At 39.6% G+C, this 27,603-nt stretch overlaps 1 protein-coding gene across 1 annotated transcript in view; it reads right to left on the bottom strand.

Moving 5' to 3' along the window:
- Positions 1 to 27,603, bottom strand: part of slc12a3 (solute carrier family 12 member 3) — a 152,449-nt gene that overhangs the window by 47,455 nt on the left and 77,391 nt on the right. Inside the window, exons 11-15 of the mRNA XM_061928125.1 lie at positions 19,506 to 19,613; positions 16,289 to 16,412; positions 8,530 to 8,631; positions 5,909 to 6,064; positions 2,706 to 2,805 (exon numbers count right to left, since the gene is read on the bottom strand). Of these exons, the coding sequence (XP_061784109.1) occupies positions 2,706 to 2,805; positions 5,909 to 6,064; positions 8,530 to 8,631; positions 16,289 to 16,412; positions 19,506 to 19,613 (590 nt within the window). The remainder of the gene's footprint in view (positions 1 to 2,705; positions 2,806 to 5,908; positions 6,065 to 8,529; positions 8,632 to 16,288; positions 16,413 to 19,505; positions 19,614 to 27,603) is intronic.

Here is a 27,603-nt window from a genome sequence, read left to right on the forward strand (position 1 = left end):
CCTCCTGGTAAGAGTCTCTGTTGTCCCAGTTCTCCACAGGCCAATGGTAAAGCTTGACTGTCATCTTTCGGGAATGTAAACAATGAAACACCGGCTGTGTTTGTGTTGCTGTGTATTGCCCGCAATACACCGCTTCCCACCTCCAGCTTTCTTCTTTTCTGTCTTCATTGTTCATTGAACAAATTGCAAAAGATTCACCAACACAGATGTCCAGAATACTGTGGAATTTTGCGATGAAAACAGACGACTTAATAGCTGGCCACCATGCTGTCCCAAAATGTCCTCTACAATCCGTGACGTCACGTGCCGGCGTCATCATACCGAGACGTTTTCAGCAGGATATTTCGCGCAAAATTTAAAATTGCACTTTAGTAAGCTAACCCGGCCGTATTGGCATGTGTTGCAATGTTAAGATTTCATCATTGATATATAAACTATCAGACTGCGTGGTCGGTAGTAGTGGGTTTCAGTAGGCCTTTAAACAAGGATTGATAGCAACATTGGCAGTATCCACTGCTAGGAGTGTCCCGATCCGATATTGATATCGGATATTAACCCGATATCAGCAAAAATTAGCACACAAGGTTGTTCTTTTCTTCTATTTATTTCAGTTATTTACAAAAGGTAAGCTTGGTAGGCTATAGGACAGAGCTGGGCAAATATTTTGACTCGGGGGGCCACATTGAGAGAAAACATGTGTCTGGGGGGCCAAAGTGTATGTGTGTATGGATTATATGTACACATTTAGCTGTAAAAATCTGCTGTACAGTATGTGTTTGGTTCCTTTTTTTCATGAACACTAATACAAAAATTTACAATGTCGGATAGAGTTCTAAAAACGTTAAGACAGACCACTTAAAAAAAAAAATTGAATTTTACTGAATGGGACACCCAAAATGTACATGAAAATAAAGAAAGTGGGATATACAATATTAACTACGAACAATAAAACACTGAATATTAACATATGAACATTGCTCCTCGTTTACTTCTCAGACCAGCTCCTCCATAGACATCTTTTACAATCAAGCAAAACACAACAACAATGTAAAAAAACGAAAAAATATGAATGCAAAGTGTAATAAACACATAAAAAATGATATATTATGACGTAAAATCTGCTACCAAATCTGTTTCTGACACACACGTTTCGGGCTGGCTGCTCTGAAAACAAACCCCGCCCACTCTGCTTTGTTCCTGGTCTGAGCTGCTGTGACGTAGATTACTGTAATAACTCCTATAACACCCAAAAGTGCAGATTCCAACCATTGAAATACTTTCTATAGTTCAAGACTTACGGTCATTTAAAAGCAGCACTGCACATCATAATGGCGGTGACAGTTTTGATGTTAAAGGTCTAAAACAATTATGATGAAATGGGTTGGGTTGTACTTGTATAGCGCTTTTCTACCTTCAAGGTACTCAAAGCGCTTTGACACTACTTCCGCATTTACCCATTCACACACACATTCACACACTGATGGAGGGAGCTGCCATGCAAGGCGCTAACCAGCACCCATCATTATAATTATGTAGAACGTCCGGCGGGCCGGACTGAAAATCTTAATGGGCCGCATGTGGCCTGCGGGCCGTATTTTGCCCAGATCTGCTATAGGAGCTTGCAGCTGCACAACAGCTAACATGCATAATAAGTGTCCTTATTGAACAATATTGTAGTCAAAAACAGCACATTTGATTATAGTTACATATTACTTACACATACTGTCAAGAAGGGGATTATGGGGTGTTTTGTTTTCCCGGAATGCAAAGGAAAGTTGGAGCGGGCAAGGCGTGAAGGTAAGGACATATTTTATCATTACTATAAAAAAGGAACAAAAGGCGCGCACAAGGCGGAAGTACAAAAACTTGGCAAATGAAACAAAAACTTGCACAAAGGCAGAAACTGTGGACATGAAGCAAAACTCGTTAAACTTACGTGGCATGGAAAGAAGCATAACTATGAACAGGCATGAGTATCAGAAGTAGCATGGCATGAAGTGAGCAGAGGTAATGTCGCCAGGCTGACTTCCTGGCAACTATCGGTTTAAATAATAGTGACATGATTAGTGAAAACAGGTGCGTGACTCAAAATGTGAAACAGGTGAAATTAATGGTTGCTATAGTGACAAAACAAGAGAGTGAAAAAGCAGGAACTAAGTGTCCAAAAACCAAACAAAACATGACTTAAACAAAACATGATCACAGACATGACACATACAAAGTCTCCAAGGCAGGATCGTTTTAGAAAGTATTTAGTAACAACCGTGTCTGCATCATTGAACTCATTGCATCATGAATTTCACTTCATGAATTATTGTGGCCATTAGGTGTCGCAAAAAAAGAAAAACAATTACCACTCCACTTCAATTTAAAGACAGCATAAGTCCATTCACACCTAATAGTAAATAGATCAGTGTTTTTCATAACTACCATTGATTTCTGTTTGACTAATTTCACTTGATCAAACCTTTTGACAACGAAATAATACAAGGACAGTTCTCCCTCGATTAACACGGGGGTGACGTTCCGGACCCCTCTGTGAGTGATGTAGGGACGCTAATTATTTTATGTTTAGTGTTTAGTTTTTGCGCCAATACTCAACTAAGTCTGCCTTTACTTGCAATTGTTTAAAGGAAGCTAACAAGCTAAGCTGCAGTAGCTCACTGTGTTGCCTCAGTGAAAAAACATTGTCTCGAGTGTTTGACCTGTAGTTCTTCACGTGGTCCTCCACATGGTTGAGGCCCACACACTGGTTGAGTGCGATGCTGTAGGAGCTGGCCTGCACTGAAGACCCCCAATTCACCGCTGTAGACAAAGACAGCAAAGTCAGCACTTTGTATGTCTTTTGCATCTTTCTATAAGTGTGTTGTGCAACAATGTACTCACAATAAACCATTCGTACACCGTGACAGACATGGGTTCAATTCCCCTCCCTCTGCCCGCCGCCGCTGGCCTGCAGCGTTAATGTTGATCATTTCTGTTACGACCTGTGTTTACTTGTCCCATATAAGTAAGAACTCGGGATGTCCGATAACGGCTTTTTGCCGATATCCGATATTCCGATATTGTCCAATTCTTTAATTACCGATACCGATATCAACCGATATATACAGTCGTGGAATTAACACATTATTATGCCTAATTTGGACAACCAGGTATGGTGAAGATAAGTTACTTTAAAAAATTAATTAATAAATAAAATAAGATAAATAAATTAAAAACATTTTCTTGAATGAAAAAGAAAGTAAAACAATATAAAAATAGTTACATTGAAACTAGTAATTAATTAACATTAGTAAAATTAACTGTTAAAGGTTAGTACTATTAGTGGACCAGCAGCACGCACAATCATGTGTGCTTACGGACTGTATCCCTTGCAGACTGTATTGATATATATTGATATATAATGTAGGAACCAGAATATTAATAACAGAAAAAAGCAACCCTTTTGTGTGAATGAGTGTGAATGAGTGTAAATGGGGGAGGAAAGTTTTTTGGGTTGGTGCACTAATTGTAAGTGTATCTTGTGTTTTTTATGTTGATTTAATTAAAAAAACCCAAAAAAAACCAAAAAAAAAAAAAAAAAAACCCGATACCGATAATAAAAAAAACGATACTGATAATTTCCGATATTACATTTTAACGCATTTATCGGCATCTCTAGTAAGAACTTTACACTACTTTATATTAGAAATGGCAACAGCGGAGGATGAATGTCCCATAACAAGAAGATAGAGAAAAAGAAGAAGCTTTTTTTTCAGGACTTATGCAGATCCCAAATACAGATCAGCAGGTACCAGAAGGTAAGAAAAGTCTCTCTTGCATAATATTGCGAAACAAAACGCCAGATAATATGTCTTACCTTATAAACACACCATAATAATACTTGTACGTTGAAGCACAGTACAATCCATCAAGCGGTGCGGCTTCATAGCTTACCAAAGTCGTACTAGTCTTTGAATTATTTTGTACAATTTTCCATTTTGACGAAGACATTTTCGCAACCGGTCTGTTTGGTAGCGCCTGCGCAGTTTGTATTAAAATTATTAGAAGGACAGGAGTGTTGCTGGCCTTGCTTTTTCTTGAAGTACACTTTTTGCCGTGCATCTCTTTATTTCTGTTTTATAAAGTTTTTTGGAGAGTGCGTGTTTTTCCTGTATTTTGTACAGCTGAAATATTGTAGCCAGCAAGCGTGGTGATGGACTAAAGCAGGGGTGTCCAAACTTTTTCCACTGAGGGCCGAACACGGAAAAATTAAAGCATGCGGGGGCCATTTTGATAGTTTTCATTTTCAAATCATAACAAAATATATGGATTTTGTTTTTTTTTTTACCTTTAGGGCTCCCGGGGACCATAAAGGGTCTAAGTCATTAAAATGTTAAATGTTAAAAACAAGTCAAATTATTTTTTTATTTTTTTTATTTAACAGTAAATCTCTACAGTATATCAACTTCAGGTTGATATAAAATTTAAAAAACCAAAAAGGTTTTATGCCTTTTCTGTCAAGACGACTTTGTTTTTTATAATAAAACTGAAATATGCAGTATTTCCCCCACTGCCCAAAACATTCAGAAAGCAATGTTTGATGTGAAGTAATTAGAGCATTAAAAACATCAATAATGCAAGACACCATTGATATTAATTCATTGTTATTTTTGAGTAATCACAGTGAAAAGATAAATAAAATCCCATTAAATATACTTGGGATCCAAAAGGTGCCCCACTCATAAAGTGATACATTTGTATTAGGCTTTTTTTACTTTCAACACTTAAGTTACGAGATCAACTTCAGACATGTCTGTCAATTTTACGTTTGAACTATTATTTTGTTTGTTTTATGCTCTTTTGTCAAAGAAAACGTTGATGCTTTTGTATGGCAACCACACAATATATGCAATATTTTCCACATAAAACATTTTAAAGTGAAATGTTTAAAATAATTGAAGCCTTGACTAGGTCAATAATTCATTATAACATTGATTCTTTTATTTATTTTTTTGAGCAATGGCAAAAACAATAAATAAAGATAGACAAAAGAAGAAAAAAAAACAGCCTGCATAGCAGCTTTGTGTCAACATTGCAACTTTTTCTAGTTAGATGTCACCTCATTCTACTTTTTTCGATGTTTATTTTTTATTTTTGCAAAAGCATTTCCAGAATGTGTGGCGGGCCGGTAAACAATTAGCTGCGGGCCGCAAATGGCCCCCGTGCCTCACTTTGGACACTCCTGGCCTAAAGAGTATCTTTTTTTTAAACAATACATATTTTTGAAAACTCTTGAAATATGATTCAGAATCGTAATAAAGTAGAAATGTAATTTGGATGTGAATCGCCCCTGGCAAAATTAGGGCCCTGAGCAGAATTTTTATTTGAGATCCCCGCCCCATTACAAAAATCTATCACACTTTAAAAACGTCAAACGAATTGTAGACTTTTTTAGATAAAACTTGAATTTAGTTCAATGTATGTTTTGTAGTAAAACAAATTCATTGGAAATGATTGTTCAATAATCATAGTTTTACTTTAAAAACACATTTAAAACATAAATTTGCATTTCTTTCTGACACACCTTTGGTCGGGATTTGATCCCAGTATGATAGTTTATCAACTGTAACCGTGCACCACCAAATATTGGGTAAATTTGCCATTATATTTTTATCAGAACAGGACGGGGCTAGGAATATGTTCCTGGTAAAATGTCATATGAAGAGCCCTATCACAAAACAGGGCCACCCAAACATCACTGGCTGAGAGGAGCAATCGCAGTGAAGTGATTTTATGACACATGCACATGCGTGTGTATCTAACTATTTCTGGGCCATAGACCACCTCCTCCAATAATGCTAAAGAAGGGGTTAAAGTCAGGATCTACGATTGGCCAAGTGTGAGCACACCTTGAGTTTATTACCGGGCCTCTTGTAGAGTGTGTATCCCAAAAGGAGCACGACGACCCCAAAGGCAATGAGTGCGGCCCACCAAGTCAGCAGGAACATGATGACCAGACAACACACGGCGCACAACAAGGACAGCCATTTATTGTAGAACCTGAAGGTTGGACGCCAGCCTGGAAAACATCATGGACGTACATAACAGCATAGTATATAATACAAACCCCGTTTCCATATGAGTTGGGAAATTGTGTTAGATGTAAATATAAACGGAATACAATGATTTGTAAATAATTTTCAACCCATATTCAGTTGAATATGCTAAAAAGACAACATATTTGATGTTCAAACTGATAAACATTTATTTTTTTGCAAATAATCATTAACTTTAGAATTTGATGCCAGCAACACGTGACAAAGAAGTTGGGAAAGGTGGCAATAAATACTGATAAAGTTGAGGAATGCTCATCAAACACTTATTTGGAACATCCCACAGGTGAACAGAGAAATTGGGAACAGGTGGGTGCCATGATTGGGTATAAAAGTAGATTCCATGAAATGCTCAGTCATTCACAAACAAGGATGGGGCGAGGGTCACCACTTTGTCAACAAATGCGTGAGCAAATTGTTGAACAGTTTAAGAAAAACCTTTCTCAACCAGCTATTGCAAGGAATTTAGGGATTTCACCATCTACGGTCCGTAATATCATCAATGGGTTCAGAGAATCTGGAGAAATCACCGCACGTAAGCAGCTAAGCCCGTGACCTTCGATCCCTCAGGCTGTACTGCATCAACAAGCGACATCAGTGTGTAAAGGATATCACCACATGGGCTCAGGAACATTTCAGAAACCCACTGTCAGTAACTACAGTTGGTGGCTACATCTGTAAGTGCAAGTTAAAACTCTCCTATGCAAGGCGAAAACCGTTTATCAACAACACCCAGAAACGCCGCCGGCTTCGCTGGGCCTGAGCTCATCTAAGATGGACTGATACAAAGTGGAAAAGTGTTCTGTGGTCTGACGAGTCCACATTTCAAATTGTCTTTGGAAACTGGACGTCGTGTCCTCCGGACCAAAGGGGAAAAGAACCATCCGGATTGTTATAGGCGCAAAGTGTAAAAGCCAGCATCTGTGATGGTATGGGGGTGTATTAGTGCCCAAGACATGGGTAACTACGCATCTGTGAAGGCGCCATTAATGCTGAAAGGTACATACAGGTTTTGGAGCAACATGTGTTGCCATCCAAGCAACGTTACCATGGATGCCCCTGCTTATTTCAGCAAGACAATGCCAAGCCACGTGTTACATCAACGTGGCTTCATAGTAAAAGAGTGCGGGTACTAGACTGGCCTGCCTGTAGTCCAGACCTGTCTCCCATTGAAAATGTGTGGCGCATTATGAAGCCTAAAATACCACAACGGAGACCCCCGAACTGTTGAACAACTTAAGCTGTACATCAAGCAAGAATGGGAAAGAATTCCACCTGAGAAGCTTAAAAAATGTGTCTCCTCTGTTCCCAAACGTTTACTGAGTATTGTTAAAAGGAAAGGCCATGTAACACAGTGGTGAACATGCCCTTTCCCAACTACTTTGGCACGTGTTGCAGCCATGAAATTCTAAGTTAATTATTATTTGCAAAAAAAAAAAAGTTTATGGGTTTGAACATCAAATATCTTGTCTTTGTAGTGCATTCAATTGAATATGGGTTGAAAAGGATTTTCAAATCATTGTATTCCGTTTATATTTACATCTAACACAATTTCCCAACTCATATGGAAACGGGGTTTGTACATCCCAAAAGGAACTTTCCCTAATACACTAAATTATCCATTTAAAAACGGTCATTTACATTGAATATGCATGCTACTGATTAGCATTAGCGATTTTACACGGCAAACCACCAAATTTGGCACTGAAAACTACAACTTAGATGCACGTTCCAATCAAACAGCTTGTGTGTAATGAGCGCAAAACTGGCACATTCTACTTGATGGCAAAGACTACTCCTGACTACGGCAAAGCATCAAGGACAAACTGAAATGAATGCATACGTGCAAATGATACGAAAAAGTGTAAGAAAACAGGGTATTACAACTGAGTAGTAAACAGTCCAGACTTGTATCCAGCAGTACCAGGATTCTGTGCCCACGTGATGTCAACAACATATCACTTGATCAAGCTTTTCTAACATTCCACTCTAAAAAAATAGGTAAAACATATCTTTTATTGGTGCTGATATTATATCGGATCGATATCGATATCCAGCAATAGTTAAGGCTGCAATATCGTTATTGCAGTATCAGTGAAAACTTTGTAAAACTCTGACACAAAATATATGGGTTGATTGGACCATCTATCATACAGTATATACCATCCATCCATGCATCCATTTTCTCCTGCTTGTCCCTTTTCGGGTCACGGGGGAGGGGGGGCTGCAGCCTATCCCAACTGCACTCGGGTGGAGGGCAGACTACACCCTGGACAAGTCACCACCTCATCGCAGGGGCAACACAGATACCAATTGGCTGCAATAAACAAGGCTGACTGTGTTTCCCAATATGGCCTATGTATCGTATGGTGTCATACCCATGATTTGTATCAAATAGTGACGTTCGGCGATGCGAGGTGTGCGATCCTACCGGGTGAGTTGGAGATGGAGGCGTGGAAGCAGCTGAAGTTGATCAGACAGTACGAGCACAGAAAGAAGTTGGAGATGATCGGGGCGATCGTGTTCAGCTCAGCTGCAGCCCAAAGACAAACATGTGAATAAATTGTTTGTCTGAGACAAATGCAACAAAAAACATTGTAGCAAGTTGAAACATGTTTTGTGTGAATACTTGTCACAGCAGACTTGTGTGAATGCTGAGAAGCATGCACACAATTATTATTCCGCTCTATTTTTCGTCCACCTTTGTTTTCTCCTGTTGTATATTTGATGGTCGTGTGACTTTATTTGTTTCAGTGAGCCTCAGACTGGAACTGCAGTTTCCAGGAGAAAAAGTATGCGCCTGATTACTCTTCTGCTGTCTTCTTGGACAACTGTTCTTAAATACATTTTACACGAAGACAGTTACTCTTTGTTGTTCTGGCCTTGGGGCCGGCCAATTTGGACAACACCCAGCTTGTTGCTTGGCCAGTCAGCCTATTTCCTGTGATCGGTTTGAGTCGGGTGACCTCCAACCCCTATCCTCTACTCCTACTTGTGAGGGCTTCCTACCAGATGTTACTAATGTCTTTACACTTACTTCTAAAGTACAAACCTGCATTCCTGTAGGATTCCAATTGCCTGGGGGCAACAGCCACCACTCACTGGAGCACTTGTGATGGACATGTGCACTTTTGAAGCTATCTAAGGGCATCTTTCCTTCGTAGAACAATCCTCTAAAGCAGTGGTCCCCAACCTTTTTGTAACTGCGGACCGGTCAACGCTTGAAATTTTGTCCCACGGACCGGTGGGGGAGTAGGGTGTGTGGGGGGGGGGTTATTTTTTATTTTTTGTCATAAAAAAATACAAGTATGTGTGCTACGGACTGTATCCCTGTAGACTGTATTAATCTATATTGATACATAATGTAGGAACCAGAAATAATAATAACAGAAAGAAACAACCCTTTTGTGCGAATGAGTGTGAATGAGTGTAAATGGGGGAGGGAGGTTTTTTGGGTTGGTGCACTAATTATAAGTGTATCTTGTGTTTTTTTATGTTGATTTAATAAAAAATTTAAAAAAAAGTTATTTAAAAAAATTATTTCATTTTTTTAAATTTTTTATTTCTTGTGCGGCCCGGTACCAATCGATCCACGGGCCGGTACCGGGCCGTGGGCCGGTGGTTGGGGACCACTGCTCTAAAGGATTCTGTGAACACATACTACCTCACAATCATATAAGAAAATGGTACACGGTATAATTCACCACACTCCCTTTCTCAACCGATTCAAAACATTCCACCATCAACACATTCCACTTATCCTGGACATTCAAATTAACTGTGAACAAATTAAACATTTTCAGTCCCACTGCTGCCCACTTTTTTTTCCCCTTTTCACTACCACTCCCACATTTGGGGTGAATGCATGTTGTACCAGAGCCCCTGGGCTTTTGTAAAGTTTGGAGATGTTCTTTCTGTCATTTAAGTAGTTAAGTTATCATAAATATGTCATAAATGCTAATACAACATTAGTATAGTCCATGAAATTAAATATGGTTAAATATGAATGTCTCTCCAATTAAAACTAGGAATCCACTTGTTTTCATTGAGGGCCACATCACAGTTATGGCTGCCATCAGAGGGCCGCTTGTAACAGCGAACAATGTATGAACTTGCCTCTGGATTTCATTATAAATTATATCAATTGTTTTAAGTAGTCTGTTGATTTTACAGTAAAAACTTTACATTCACAAAATCTTACCGTAAAATATAGTGTTTTTTTAAAAACATTTTGCGGTAAATGGAAAAACAGTACCACTGTTTTCCTTTTAAGCTGGTAGCTTAGTTGCCAGAATTTTTGTGTGAATTTTACATTGGTTTTTACAACATTATATTGTTAATGGCAAAAAATTACACATTCTTTCTTTTTTTTTTCTGGCAACTTAGCGGACAGTTTTTCCACTGTAAAAACGAATGTACTGTCTTTCCACTTACAGTAATACACCGTTAAAAACAACAACCGTAGATTTTACAGTCAAAAACTGGCAGCGCAGTTAACAGTATTTTAACGCAAAAAACATTAGTTGTTTTTTTCAATTTACAGTAATATACTGTAAAGAAGTACGTAAAATTTATTGTCATTTTTATGGAGTTGATGGGTAATTTGCTGTAAAGTTAAGTATTTTTATTTAGACAAAAACATGTTTGGAAAGTATGATAGTATCATGTAATATTTGTTGCAATATTGGATACTAATAAAGTTTAAAATGTATGCAATTTCAAGCAGTACATATATTTTTTCTGTCAAAATGAAAAAAGTTAATTACATTTAGTGAGAAAATACTAAGTACTTTATTGACACATATCATTTCCAGGTGTTTGCAGGCCAGATAAAATGATGTTACGGGCCAGATATGGCCCCCGGGCCTTGAGTTTGACACCTGTGGTGTTAGACAATCTTCACCCCCTATCAAAAATACAAAATGGTTTATTCCACCTGGATAGCGGCAAACCCAGCATTGAACACTTCAATCAACACAGATGTCACAAAATCATCAACGCTCACTTTTAAGCACTCACACACAGCAAATGCATTTTGGAACAAGAGTGAAGTGATAAAAAACATTAAAATGTATTACATCTATTTGTAGAAGCATAAGAGAAAGTCAAATACAAGTTTTGCGTTTGCATCTTGTTGCATCTAACTGTGATATGTTCAAAGACCCTCACTTAAACTTAGAAACAGAGACGTCACAGGTTGTAAACTAAGACAGATGGAAACCAGGAGATGCACTAATCGTTATATAATTGTCATGACGGGTGTGTTCTTTGTCTTATGTTTCTGTATGTTATTTCCTGTCCGGCGCTTTTATTGTTAGGTTTGACTTCCTGTGTCATTTAATCGTCTGTCACTGAGCGCTGGTTGCCACACCTATTCCTGACTGGCAGTCGGGACATACATGTTCCTGGTGTTCCTATATATGCCAGTCCTGACCTTTAAACACTGGATCATTGCTTCTATTCTGTCTAGTGTGCTTTTAGTCTGTTTTGCTTTGTACCTGCATAGTTTCCCCTGCGCTTCCAGTGCACATACCAGCTGCACAAGCTTTTATGTTTTATACGCTAAATTGATTCGACATGTATAGCGCTTTCCTCCCTTTAAGGTCCTTTAAGGTACCGTATTTTCCGCACTATAAGGCGCACCTAAAAACCACACATTTTCTCAAAAGCTGACAGTGCGCCTTATAACCCGGTGCGCTTTATTACGATTCATTTTCATAAAGTTTCGATCTCGCAACTTCGGTAAACAGCCGCCATCTTTTTTCCCGGTAGAACAGGAAGCGCTTCTTCTTCTATGCAAGCAACCGCCAAGGAAAGCACCCGCCCCCATAGAACAGGAAGCGCTTCTTCTTCTACTGTAAGCAACCACCCGCCCCCGGAAGAAGAAGAAAAAACGCGCGGATATCACCGTACGTTTCATTTCCTGTTTACATCTGTAAAGACCACAAAATGGCTCCTACTAAGCGACAAGGATCCGGTTCATAAAAAGACGCAATCTCTCCATCCGCACACGGATTACTACCGTATTTCACAGCAACTGATATTCCTGTGAACCGCACTGTGGAACGGGAGCACGTACGGTGAATATTCGCACCACAGGGAATGAGAAGTCATCCTTCACTGTGGTTCTAGCTTGCCATGCTAACTTCCACCCATGGTGATATTCAAAAGGAAGACCTTGCCAAAAGAGACCTTTCCAGCCGGCGTCATCATAAAAGCTAACTCGAAGGGATGGATGGATGAAGAAAAGATGAGCGAGTGGTTAAGGGAAGTTTACGCGAAGAGGCCGGGTGGCTTTTTTCACACAGCTCCGAAGGCGAACACACCTTCACTAAGACGGGCAGACAGCGCCGGACGACATACGCCAACATTTGCCAGTGGATCGTAAATGCCTGGGCAGATATTTCGGTCACAACTGTGGTCCGAGCTTTCCGGAAGGCAGGATTCACAGAACAACAGCGACACTGACTCCGATGACTTCGACGAGACGGAACCGGCCATTTTGGATACCACGCTTGCGCAACTTTTCAATTCGGACACCGAAGACGAAGAATTCGAAGGATTTACGAATGAAGAATAACTTCAGAAGGTGAGCGCTATGTTTATTTTGTGTGTTGTGACATTAACGTTCGAGCAACATTATGTTGCTATTGCTCTACACCATTTTGAATTTTACTATGTTTGTGATTGCACATTTGCGTACATTTTGGGACAGAGTTGTTAGAACGCTGGTTTTCAATATATTATTAAAGTTTGACTGAACTATCTGACTGTTTTTTTGACATTCACTTTAGCGCAGCGTAGGCGCGGCTTATAATCCGGGGCGGCTTATTGGTGGACAAAGTTATGAAATATGTAATTCATTGAAGGTGCGGCTAATAATCCGGTGCGCCTTATAGTGCGGAAAATACGGTACTCAAAACGCTTTGAAACTTCGACCACATTTACGCAGCATCGGGTGTAACTGGGTCTTCAGCGACATGGTCACAGGCGGCCCCGCAACATTCAGGTTAGGAGACAACCACTCTACCACTGAGCCATGCTGCCCCCAAATAACATCTTTACCTGCATTCCGCCTGCTCTTCTCTGTATTTTGGGATCACGCTGCAAGCAACACTTCCCTGATCATAACAATAATCGTAATAATGATGACCTATTATTATGTTTCATATTATCCACCGGTAATAATCCTACTGAACTAATATATACTTTAAACCAGGGGTGTCCAAAGTGCGGCCCGGGGGCCATTTGCGGCCCGCAGCTAATTGTTTACCGGCCCGCCACACATTCTGGAAATACTATTGTAAAAATAAAAAAGTGGAATGAGGTGAAATCTAACGAGAAAAGTTGCAATGTTGACACAAAAACTGCCATGCAGGCTGTTTTTTTTTCTTTTGTCTTTCTTTCTTTTTCTTTTTTTGCCATTGCTCGCAAAAAAAAAATAATGACAAAAAAATCCATGTTATAATGAATTATTTTCAGGGCTCCAATTACTTCAAATATTTCACTTTAAAATGTTTTATGTGGTAAATATTGCATATATTGAGTAGTAGCCATATAAAAACATACAAGTTTTCTTTGACAAAAGCGCATAAAACAAACAAAATAATAGTTCCAGCGTAAAATCGGCAGATATATCTGAAGTTGATCTCGTAACTTAAGTGTTGAAAGTAAAAGAAAAACCTAATAAAAATGTATCACTTTATGAGTGGAGCACCTTTTTATCTTCTCACTGTGATTACTCAAAAATAAGAAATAATTAAAATCAATGGTGTCCTGCAATATTGATCTTTTAGGGCTCTAATTACTAAATACTGCATATTTCAGTTTTACTATAAAAAAAACTAAATTGTTTTTGACAGAAAAGCCATAAAACATTTATTTTTTATTTTTATTACTTTATATCAACTTGAAGTTGATATAGAGATTTACTGTAAGTGTTAAATAATTAAAAAAATTAATAATCTGATTTATTTTTAACATTTTAATGACTGAGACCCTTTATGGTCCCCGGAACCCCTAAAGGTAAAATATATAAAAAAAATCCATATATTTTGTTATGGTTTGAAAATGAAAAATATCAAAATGCCCCCCACATGCTTTAATTCTTCCGTGTGCGGCCCTCGGTGGAAAAAGTTTGGACACCCCTGCTTTAAACTCTAACGTTAAGGGAAATTTGTCATATTTATAATCATATTCAAGTGAATAATGACAGGTTATATGATTATTTAAAATAATTGTTAGGTCAGTTTATATTCACTTAGTTTTTTTGCTCATGTGTGTTCAAAGACCATGGGAAAAATGACTATCATAACATACTAACATACACATTAACAGCAGCCATACACACAGAGTTGTATCGAGCGGAGGCAGCGTGTCCGCACTGTGGACGTACTTTAATATATTCGAGATATACCTGCGGAGGGCACTCTTCACAATTTAGGATGACACTGGTGGCTTTTAATGAGAGAAAGGCTCCCAGCAAAGCGAAGCAAGTTTGCTTTTTGTCACGGACATGGCGCGACAGAAATATCTAAACAGAGTCTCTAAACACAAATACAGTCGCCAATAACACCAAAAATGGATGCTAGATTTGTTGCCGATCGTTTTTATTACAGAAAAAGTGACTGAGGGATTGGAAAAATCTTTAAAAAAAAAATTCAAATGTCAACAAAGTGCAATAAGCAGCAACAATTTAAAAATAGAACACGATATAATGCACGAAAAATATATATGTTATTACTATACTTAATAATAACAAATGTGTTTTAAATGTATATTCACATCCCTTTTTAAAGATTATATGCATCATAGCAAATCATGCGATGACGTCATTTTGACCACACCCCCACCACCACACGTATTTTGGCAATTTAAGGGAAACCCTGATATTAACAAACTCAAGTTAAAGTTAAAGTTAAAGTATTGTCACACACACACTAGGTGTGGCGAAATGTGTCCTCTGCATTTGACCCATCCCCTTGTTCACCCCCTGGGAGGTGAGGAGAGCAGTGGGCAGCAGCGGTGGCCGCGCCCGGGAATTATTTTTGGTGATTTAACCCCCAATTCCAACCCTTGATGCTGAGTGCCAAGCAGGGAGGTAATGGGTCCTATTTTTATAGTCTTTGGTATGACTCGGCCGGGGTTTGAACTCACAACCTACCGATCTCAGGGCGGACACTCTAACCACTAGGCCACTGAGTAGGTGGCCTAGTCATACATTACGATCATGCTTTGTCAGAGATGTTTTGTAATGTTATTCCGTTATATTTGCACCTAAAGAAATGCTATTTTTTCTGGCTGACTGAAATATTGTGCAAATTCTGTTATAACATGTTCTGGTTGAGTCGTCAATTACAAAATGATTAGCAGGCACAATATTACATTGTATTAATTAACAGAGAAGGTTAAAACATTGTCATGCAGCAATATGAAGCCACTCCCCCTGAAAATGAGCTGTCTAGGGTACACTACGTAATGATGACAAATCATACCTATCAGCGATTAATCTCGATAACATTTTTAATCGTTTGACAGCCCGATTATATATATATATATATATATATATATATATATATATATATATGTATAAATATAAAGGCATGGTACATGTTGAAGTTGTGCTGTTTTGGGGGGTAAATTGATTTCAAAGGGAGAAGTTGATTTGAGATACAAGTGTTTTGAATCAAGAGCTCTGTCACAAAACCAATTAAGCTCCTAAATTGAGGTACTGCTGTATTACTGGTGGCCATGGATGAAGTGCTGGCTGTCCAGAGTCGGGACCCGGGGTGGACCGCTCGCCTGTGCATCAGTTGGGGACATCTCTGCGCTGCTGACCCGTCTCCACTCGGGATGGTGTCCTGCTGGCCCCACTAAGGACTGGATTCTCACTACTGTGTTAGATCCACTATGGACTGGACTTTCACAATATTATGTCAGACCCACTCGGTCTCCAGGGGGGGGGGTTACCACATATGCGGCCCTCTCCAAGGTTTCTCAAAGTCATTCACATCGACGTCCCACTAGGGTGAGTTTTTCCTTGCCCTTATGTGGGCTCTGTACCGCGGATGTCGTTGTGGCTCGTGCAGCCCTTTGAGACACTTGTGATTTAGGGCTATATAAATAAACATTGATTGATTGATTGATACTGCAACTTTTAAACATCTCTGGTCACATGTTTCAAGCCTCACCAATGAGAATGAAGCATATGGCAATGATGTACGTCAGCAGGTAGCCTCGCAGCGGTTCCTGGTTTTTACCATAGCCTTTTCCAAAGAAGCCAATGAGAGGGTAGAGTTTGTCCTCACACAGACACTGCAAACAACAAACATCATTTTGTGCAATATCAGTCATGAACAAGCAAAGAAGCTTCATTTGACAAAGTGGGGAATATAAATATTTCATAAGCTGCGGAGTTTGTAAATTTAGCACCTTAGTAACATATGAACAGTACATTTTTATGGTAGCTTTATTTCAACTTTATTTCAACTCAATAAATGAACATGAACGCATTTTTTTGGGGTTATATGTCCACGAAATACACAAATGAGTCCCTTTAAAGGGGAACTGCACTTTTTGGAGAGAATTATCGTTCACAATAATTATGAGAGAAATGACGATGGATTTAAAAAAAATGTTGCATTTGAAATATTAAATTAAAAATGGATCAAAAGTTGCTTCAAAGGGAGCCCATGGGAGCCGCTCAATTCTGCATATAAAACCCTTAAAAATATCCAAACACCTCCAACCTCTAAAGCAGTGGTTCTTAACCTGGGTTCGATCGAACCCTAGAGGTTCGGTGAGTCGGCCTCAGGGGTTCGGCAGAGCCTCCGCCACGGAGGTAAAGACACATCCGACTTATCATGTAAATAAAAACTTCTCCCTATCGGCGTATTATGGATACCCCCAAACAATGTTCCCTCTAATTTTCCTCTGATTTGCAGGTTGTGTGATTGATCGATTGAAACTTTTACTAGCAGATTGCAAAGGAAGAGAATACATTATATGAAACAGTACAGTTTATACAGTGAAGTACATACTCTGTACAATTGACCACTAAATGGTAACACCCGAATAAGTTTTTCAACTTGTTTAAGTCGGGGTGCACGCTAATCAATTCATGTTAATGTGTGTAACGTGTGTAATTTGTTGTGAGTTCATGCCAGTGCATGAATTCACAACAAATTGGTTTTGTTCTTTGAACAAGGTGATGTTCATGCATGGTTCATTTTGTGCACCAGTAAAAAAACATATAACTTTTTCTTGAATTGAAAAAAACATTTTATTTTTCACTAAAGAAGGGTTCGGTGAATGCGCATATGAAACTGGTGGGGTTCGGTACCTCCAACAAGGTTACGAACCACTGCTCTAAAGGTTTAGTGGCCACATGCGTGGCAGCACCTTTTAGCTCTTATTTCCAAAATTGTGTACACTACTGAATTGGGGTCCTATGGCGGCGTATGTGGACACTTATACCGCTATCTGGTGGTGTCAGAAGAGTATAACATACAATGGAATTTGGAAAAAAAAGTGTAAAAATAAGAATCAGCATGTCACTAAACATGAAGTACTTGCTTGTGTACTTCATATCAAAAGATGATTCTTAGTTTTTATTCTAATTAGGGTCCAATAAGTCCAAATAGCAAAGATAAATAAAAAAAGCATGTAAACAAACAGCTTAAGGTTTTATACACATGATGTAAGTATACATGTAATATAGTAACAGGCACATTTATAATAACATTTAACATTTATGTATTTTAAGTGGCACATTCATTTGAAAAACGTGTCACGTTTGCTTTTTTTTTTATTCATCACTGATTTATGCTCACTGCAGACTTCATGAGAGCCAACAAACATAATAATACATCACTTACTGTACAAGGTCTGCTGTCAGTAGGATGCCAACTGCTAGGATGTTCATATATTCCCATTTGGGTGAAGAATGACTCATAATCTTTGTGAATAAACGGGTGAGACCAAGCGTCGTTTGGTGTCGTTCTCGCCATTTTTCAGTTCCTACATCGCTGTCTAAGTGCACCAACTTGTCGGAGAACATCCTCAGCCATCTACTTTCCAGGTGAGAGGCATGATTTATGATCTACAATCATGACATTTTAATTTCAAAACTAACTGAATTCAATTTATTCAAACAGTCATTGTCCTGGTTTGAGTCATATCTATAGGGCCGTGAACAATGTGTCACCATTAATAATGTGAGATCTTCCTTCTGCAAAATAGAAACAGGGATACCTCAGGGTAGTGTCTTGGGACCGATACTATTCAGTTTATACATCAATGACCTATCAGATGTATGCACAGATATAGATTTACAGATGTATGCGGATGACACAGTGGTATATACATCAGGTAAGACCTGTACTCTAGTTGCTGAGAAGTTAAATGCTAAATTAACTTCTATGGAACTCTTTACCGGACACTTTGAAAAGTATACCTTCACTTGTCACTTTCAAAAAACAAAGAAAATTATGGCTAGTTGAGCAACAATCATGTTCCCATGTTTAGTTTTTACAAATTTTTACTAATTGCTTTTTATCTAGTCTGCACTTTGTCTATATTATTACCATTATCATTATTATCGACTCATTCTATTTTTTATTTTCCTATTTTAATGATGTTGGATCTGTGTTGTTGTTGTTGTTGGGGACAAGTGTTGTAAATTAGCTTTGGCTACAAACACTATGATGCATACATTGGATAACTGTTTCAGATGTCTGTTTTTGTATCTGTCCCTATTTCAAATTTACCTCTACAATAATAATAATAATAATAATAATAATAATAATAATAATAATGATAATAATAAACTTCCAGGGAGCAAGGAAGCGAGGAAACACCTCGTCAGTCGATCATGTTGAAATTGTATAAATAGTTTGTCTGCGTTAGTGCTTATAATAACAATGTAAAGAATACTTGGTTAATTTTAAAAACACGAAATATAATGTAAGTATTGTTCAAATAGATTTTGAATGGTTAAATCAAAATAGAGAATGTCCCATTGGCTCCGCTGTAAATTCGAATGCATAAAAAAAAAAAAATCCTTCCTTCGTCATGTCATGTCTTTCATAATGATAGTGAGCGATATGCAAAATTCCCCCAACAATGTGCAGTTTCCCTTTCAGAAAGTACTCCGAATCTCAACTCATTATTACGTTTCTAAACTATATTTAAACTTCTCCACCAGCAAAACCAAAGAGCTGTCAAAGATTGTGGACCTGCACAAGACTGGAATGGACCACAAAGCATCAACAAGAAGCTTGATGAGAAAGTTTCTTCTTTTAGTCCGTGTCGTTTTCAATAAATCTACCATAACATGACGTAGTGTTATTTGTTATGTCATGAATGTGTATTCCTGCTACTGCAGTACATGTGAGCGTGTACAAGTACCTGGAAGACTTTGGGTGCCGATACCAGGCAGGCCAAAGCAGAGGAGAGCGTTGCACCGAAGATACCAGCGGTAATGAGGGGGGAGAAAGCTGATACCATGCTCATCGTCTGCAGAAGAAAACTTGACTTGATACCACTTAACAACAATATCACATGATGATGTCATTTTGATCATTATTGATCACCATCCATGAAGAAGAGCAACAACTACTGCATGGTGTACAAACCCCGTTTCCATATGAGTTGGGAAATTGTGTTAGATGTGAATATAAACGGAATACAATGATTTGCAAATCAATTTCAACCCATATTCAGTTGAATATGCTACAAAGAAAACATATTTGATGTTCAAACTGATAAACTTTTTTTTTTCTGCAAATAATCATTAACTTTAGAATTTGATGCCAGCAACACGTGACAAAGAAGTTGGGAAAGGTGGCAATAAATACTGATAAAGTTGAGGAATGCTCATCAAACCCTTATTTGGAACATCTCACAGGTGAACAGGCAAATTGGGAACAGGTGGGTGCCATGATTGGGTATAAAAGTAGATTCCATGAAATGCTCAGTCATTCACAAACAAGGATGGGGCGAGGGTCACCACTTTGTCAACAAATGCGTGAGCAAATTGTTGAACAGTTTAAGAAAAACCTTTCTCAACCAGCTATTGCAAGGAATTTAGGGATTTCACCATCTACGGTCCGTAATATCATCAAAGGGTTCAGAGAATCTGGAGAAATCACTGAACGTAAGCAGCTAAGCTCGTGACCTTCGATCCCTCAGGCTGTACTGCATCAACAAGCGACATCAGTGTGTAAAGGATATCACCACATGGGCTCAGGAACACTTCAGAAACCCACTGTCAGTAACTACAGTTGGTCGCTACATCTGTAAGTGCAAGTTAAAACTCTCCTATGCAAGGAGAAAATCGTTTATCAACAACACCCAAAAACAACGTCGGCTTAGCTGGGCCTGAGCTCATCTAAGATGGACTGATACAAAGCTGAAAAGTGTTTTGTGGTCTGACGAGTCCACATTTCAAATTGTTTTTGGAAACTGTGGATGTCGTGTCCTCCGGACCAAAGAGGAAAAGAACCATCCGAATTGTTATAGGCATAGAGTTGAAAAGCCAGCATGTGTGATGGTATGGGGGTGTATTAGTGCCCAAGACATGGGTAACTTACACATCTGTGAAGGCGCCATTAATGCTGAAAGGTACATACAGGTTTTGGAGCAACATATGTTGCCATCCAAGCAACATTAACATGGACGCCGCTGCTTATTTCAGCAAGACAATGCCAAGCCACGTGTTACATCAACGTGGCTTCATAGTAAAAAAGACTGGCCTGCCTGTAGTCCAGACCTGTCTCCCATGGAACATTTGTGGTGCATTATAAAACCTAAAATAGCACAACGGAGACCCCCGGACTGTTGGACAACTTAAGCTGTACATCAAGCAAAAATGGGAAAGAATTCCACCTGAGAAGCTTAAAAAATGTGTCTCCTCAGTTCCCAAACGTTTACTGAGTGTTGTTAAAAAGAAAGGCCATGTAACACAATGGGGAACATGCCCTTTCCCAACTACTTTGGCACATGTTGCAGCCATGAAATTCTAAGTTAATTATTATTTGCAAAAAATAAATAAAGTTTATGAGTTATAACACCAAATATCTTGTCTTTGTAGTGCATTCAACTGAATATGGGTTGAAAAGGATTTGCAAATCATTGTATTCCGTTTATATTTACATCCAACACAATATCCAATAAGGGGCGGTATAGCTCGGTTGGTAGAGTGGCCGTGCCATCAACCTGAGGGTTGCAGGTTCGATCCCCGCTTCCGCCATCCTAGTCACTGCCGTTGTGTCCTTGGGCAAGACACTTTACCCACCTGCTCCCAGTGCCACCCACACTGGTTTAAATGTAACTTAGATATTGGGTTTTCACTATGTAAAAGCGCTTTGAGTCACTAGAGAAAAGCGCTATATAAATATAATTCACTTCACTTCACACAATTTCCCAACTCATATGGAAACGGGGTTTGTACATGCACAACCAGCATAGTGATTAGTTCACACACATCATAGGGAATAGTAGCCATTGATACTAGTGTGATCATCACATTTGATGATTATTGAAATTATTTTTGTAATCAGATTAATCACATTTTGGAATTTGGATGAATCATGACCAATCACAGGCGATTACTCGTTTGCAGAATTAAAATTTGCTTAAAAAAAAAAAAAACCAATATTTGTACACAAATAAAATTGTATTGTCTTTTTTTAAACATTTTTACTTGCCACCTCTATTTACTTGAATGCATGTCATTTAATGGCACACTACTTGGTATCAGTTTTATCTAAAGGCGATCTATGAAACATGTGCAAAGTGGATTGCGTCTGCTTAGTGAGCAGAATAATAATAATAATAATAATGGATTAGATTTATATAGCGCTTTTCTAGACACTCAAAGCGCTTCACAGAGAAGTGAGAACCCATCATTCATTCACACCTGGTTGTGGTAAGCTACATTCGTAGCCACAGCTGCCCTGGGGTAGACTGACGGAAGCGTGGCCAATTTGCACCTACGACCCCTTCGACCACCACCTATCATTCATCATTCATTCACCAGTGTGAGCGGCACCGCGGGCAAGGGTGAAGTGTCCTGCCCAAAGACACAACAACAGTGATTTGGATGGTAAGAGGCGGGGAGCGAACCTGCAACCCTCAGGTTTCCCTGCAACCCTGGCACGGCCGCTCTACCCGCTACGCCAGTGTTTTTCAACCTTTTTTGAGCGAAGGCTAAATTTTTTGCATTGAAAAAATGCGGAGGCACACCACCAGCAGAAATCATCATATTTTAGTGGCTTTTTCTCTTTTTTTGGTATTTTCCTGTAGCAGTTTCATGTCTTCCTTTGAGCGATATTTCCCGCATCTACTTTGTTTTAGCAATCAAGAATATTTCAGTTGTTTTTATCCTTCTTTGTGGGGACATTGTTGATTGTCATGTCATGTTCGGATGTACTTTGTGGACGCCGTCTTTGCTCCACAGTAAGTCTTTGCTGTCGTCCAGCATTCTGTTTTTGTTTACTTTGTAGCCAGTTCAGTTTTAGTTTCGTTCTGCATAGCCTTCCCTAAGCTTCAATGCCTTTTCTTAGCGACACTCACCCTTTGTTTATTTTTGGTTTAAGCATTAGACACCTTTTTAAAAGCACGCTACCTCCCGCTGTTTCCAACATCTACAAAGCGATTATCTACCGGCTGCCACCTACTGATATGGAAGAGTATTACACGGTTACTCTGCCGAGCTCTAGACAGCACCGACACTCAACAACAACACATAATTTGCAGTTTATAATTACTGGTTTGCAAAAAATATTTGTAACCCAAATAGGTGAAATTAGATAATCTCCCACGGCACACCAGACTGTATCTCACTGCACGCTAGTGTGCCGCGGCACAGTGGTTGAAAAACACTGCGCCACGCCATGCCGCCCCTAGAATAAACCGTTCAATCCATTTTGCATCTTAGTCTTCATTTATAGGTAAAATATGTGCTGATCATCAAAACACCCACAATACTTGGAGGAGAAAATGCAAATGTATCTTACAGTTTTGTGAGCAATGTTTGGTGTTTTATTTAGCATGTGTCAGAGGGACGTGCAAACAGACAGTTCCAAACATGGCTGCAGGATCAGTGCTCAGACACACGATGGACTAACGACAATTTTCCATCCTACGTGTGTGTCAAAATTTTGGTGTAAAGTCAGAAGTGAATATTAGACATTGTCTGTTCAGCAATTTCATTTTATGATTTTATTGCTGCTGGATTGCTTACAGGGCTGAATAAAATTAATTCAATTGATGCGTTGTGGCGGTTTTTTAATTTTTTTTTATTTATTTATATAATATATTAGTTTAGAAAAGACGCCTTTCATTATGCATTTTCTTGCGTTTCAGTCATTCCAGATGCACTGAATGTGAAAGTGAAAGAAAAGAGTCAGAAAGTGACAGCGTGCAAATGTTTCTGTTGTGTAGATTGCCAATCAGAAAAGGTGTCATAGATTTTACATAGCACACAAGTAGGAACAAAATAACATGAATATGAAGAAAATTTGTAAAAACCCTGTATGCACGCAAAATCCTCATTTAAAAAAATTGCACACGCACTTAGTATATCACGCTCAACGCGCCCATTCAAAGTACACACTATTTTATTTTTTGCATAACCTCTTTAGGGGTAATGGTATTTGAATCTTAGTAAATCAGGCCCATATTGTGTTATGTTAACTTGTTGGAAGGGGGGGGTGTAATGATGAGTGTTACCAGTAGATGGCAGCCACACATAGGTATACGTTAGAGATGCGCGGTTTGCAGACACAACCGCGGAGTCCGCGGATTATCCGCGGATTATCCGCGGATCGGGCGGATGAAATTAAAAAAACTAAGATTTTATCCGCTCGCGGGTCGGGTCGGGCGGATTAATTTTTTTTTTTTTTTTTTTTTTTGCGGGTGGCAGTTAAACCAATTCGGAAATATATATACATAGTTAAATGTTGTTACCCACATACGAAAAACGAGCAGGCACCTGCTGCATATGCCACAACAGAAGAAAAAAAAAGAAAAGAGATGGACACTTTTACGGAGCGGAGAAGGGACGCCTCGCCGGGGTCCTGGACCGAGGCCCCTTCCCCCGAGAGGGCCCCACCGGGAGCCGTAGCTGAAGCGATCCGCGAGAAGGGCCCGACGCACGTCCAGGGTCACTACCGCGCCCACCGCACCGACACCCCGCCTCGTCCGCTTTCGCCGCGGCCGGCGTCACGCGCAGCAGGTAAGCAGCTTACCTGCCCGCCACCCCCGTGGCCGGGGGCTCGTAACATGGGTCACTCCGCGCGCTCCGCCCGCGCAGCTTACCTGCTTGCCACCCCTGTTGCCGGGGGCGCGTAACAGGGGTCACTCCGCGCGTAGTGCGCTCATGAAAGGGGTGGGGCTCACCCTGGTTGATATAGAGAGCAGGACGGTGGCCATGGAAGTTGGAACCCGCTAAGGAGTGTGTAACAACCCACCTGCCGAATCAACTAGCCCTGAAAATGGATGGCGCTGGAGCGTGGGCCCATATCTGGCCGTCGCCGGCAGCGAGACGCGCTTGGAGGTGCGCTCAGCGCGGCTCCCATATGATTGCGCACTGGTGTGCGTCTGGGTCGTGACAGCGTGGCACGCGAAAGACTGTACTGCATTGGATCAGTCTCCTTTCTTTAACAGGCAAAAGCTTTATAACCTCACCATACCTGCCAACTTTTAAATCAGAAAAACCTAGTAGCCAGGGTCCAAGGGCCGCAGGCCCCGGTAGGTCCAGGACAAAGTCCTGGTGGAGGGTTCAGGGCTTCGCCCCCCGACGCAAAATGACTATTAGCATTCAGACAGGTTAAAATGTTGCTAAAACCATCACTTTTCTATCAGTCACAGTGACTTTTCAAAACAAAAATATTACAGCAAAAATCATATGGGTTGATTGACATGTTTATTCTGTAAGCTAACTTCAATAGTTTGAAATTATTTTGACAGTTAATGCCAGTTATCCTGTCAACCTTTCACAAGACTTCAATTTGTTAATTGAAAGTATAAATAGTATAAACACTTTTTACAGTATGTCGTGCTGTGAAATACAGCCGACAGGATTGCGCATGCGGTGCAGGAGAACAAAGGACTTCTTTCATTTAAGGTTTGTGATAAACCATCAAACTCATTCGTTAAAAGGACTCTATAGTAATATAAAGCGAATTTTTCAGGACATTATCATGCAAGAAAAGTTTATTTTTGGGATCGCGATCACCGCGTAATGATTTTTAAAGGTTGCATTACATTATTAACTGTCCCATGTGATCAGCCAGTGCGATTGGAAGTCCATGCTCAATTATTGCCTCCGTAAATAAAACTTCGGCATTCATCACATCCAAAGAATCTGTTTGGGCGACGAAAAACGTTGAAAGTTTTCCACTTGTATCGCTAGCAACGGCATTAGACTTGTGTTTTTTTGTCCCAACGTGGTCTTTTACATCGCTAATTCCTCCGTGTCCGATCGAAAAATCTTGTCTGCACAAGGTGCAATTCGCGTAGTTTTCACCCTTTTTTAAATTTTTTTTATTAATATTAGATATATAACAACGGGCGGATGGTGGGCGGGTGAAGTTCTGATCAAACGTTACATCGGGTGGATGGCGGATGGTTGACGACTTTCTGACGCGGTTGCGGATGAAATAATTGCCTATCCGTGCATCTCTAGTATACGTAGACTTGAAGTTTACAATAGTAGCAGAAGAAATGTGGGGCTTGTTGAATCAACCACACAATCACTAGCATGCGAAGACTAAAACTTTGATGTTTTATTGACCATAATAGAATATTACACCTCCTAGTGGCGACACTAAAATACAAGAAAAGACCAACCTTGTCTGTTTATTTGGAAGCCATTTAGATTTTAACTGGATATCTATCTATGTCTATATCCAGCTTTGCACAAGTAAACATCCTGCAGGACTGTTTATCTCGGATATTTTACATGCAAGTCCATAACATCTGATACTTGTTTTTTCCTGGTATCGGACCGATAGCCAATATCCATATGAATTCGGGGCACCCTTACTACATACATGATGCTATCAGTGGTGTGCCGTCAGGGCCAGCAAGGCCTTCTCTGCTGGCCAAACATAAGCAGAAATCATGATCATAATTAAAGACAAGAGTCATTTCTAATTTACTTCCCCTAAATATCTAAAAATATTCATATTCTCTTCATATCATATTATGCTCCTTCCACTGCTGTTAATTATAGGCTAGAGTTTGTATCCAATCAGAATTCAGCTAGCTTATGTTGCCATGCTGTACCAAATCTGCCAGAGGCCTTCAGAATCAACAATGCAGGCGTCTGTGCACTGTAAGTGAACGGACACATACAGTTGATAGACAGTTGCGATAGCCAATCAGATCACGAGTTGTTGTCAGTAAAGCCTTCTAGCTGGGCTAAGGTTTAACGTGACATTTACGTGTCCTGTGATTGGATACTCACCGGGACTGTTAGCGGATGAATTTGAGAACACATACAGTTGATAGACAGTTGCGATAGCCAATTGATTCACAAGTTGTTGACAGTAGCCTATCTAGGTGAGTGTTTTTCAACCTTTTTTGAGCCAAGGCACATTTTTTGCGTTGAAAAAATGCGGAGGCACACCACCAGCAGAAATCATTATAAAACAAAACTCAGTTGACAGTAAAAAGTCGTTGTCGCAATTGTTGGATATGACTTTAAACCATAACCAAGCATGCATCACTATAGCTCTTGTCTCAAAGTAGGTGTACTGTCACCACCTGTCACATCACACCCTGACTTAATTGGACTTGTTTGCTGTTTTCCTGTGTGTCGTGTTTTAGTTCTTGTCATGCGCTCCTATTTTGGTGGCTTTTTCTCTTATTTTTGGTATTTTCCTGTAGCAGTTTCATGTCTTCCTTTGAGCAATATTTCCCGCATTTACTTTGTTTTAGCAATCAAGAATATTTCAGTTGTTTTTATCCTTCTTTGTGGGGGCATTGTTGATTGTCATGTCATGTACATTGTCTTTGCTCCACAGTCAGTCTTTGCTGTTGTCCAGCATCCTGTTTTTGTTTACTTTGTAGCCAGTTCAGTTTTAGTTTCGTTCTGCATAGTCTTCCCTAAGCTTCAATGCCTTTTCTTAGGGGCACTCACCTTTTTTTAATTTTTGGTTTAAGCATTAGATACATTTTTACCTGCACACTGCCTCCCGCTGTTTCCCACATCTACAAAGCAATTAGCTACCGGCTGCCACCTACTGATATGGAAGAGTATTACACGGTTACTCTGCCGAGCTCTAGACAGCACAGACACTCAACAACAACACATCATTTGCAGACTATAATTACTGGTTTGCAAAAAATATTTTTAACCCACACCAGACTGTATCTCACGGCACACTAGTGTGCCGCGGTACAGTGGTTGAAAAACACTGATCTAGGTAACTTGATGTTAACGAGACTGTGATTGGATACTCACTTGTCATTCCAAAGTGAGTATCCAATCACTAGT

Source organism: Nerophis lumbriciformis, linkage group LG35 (genome assembly GCF_033978685.3).
Source record: "Nerophis lumbriciformis linkage group LG35, RoL_Nlum_v2.1, whole genome shotgun sequence".
NCBI classification, from domain to species: Eukaryota; Metazoa; Chordata; class Actinopteri; order Syngnathiformes; family Syngnathidae; genus Nerophis; species Nerophis lumbriciformis.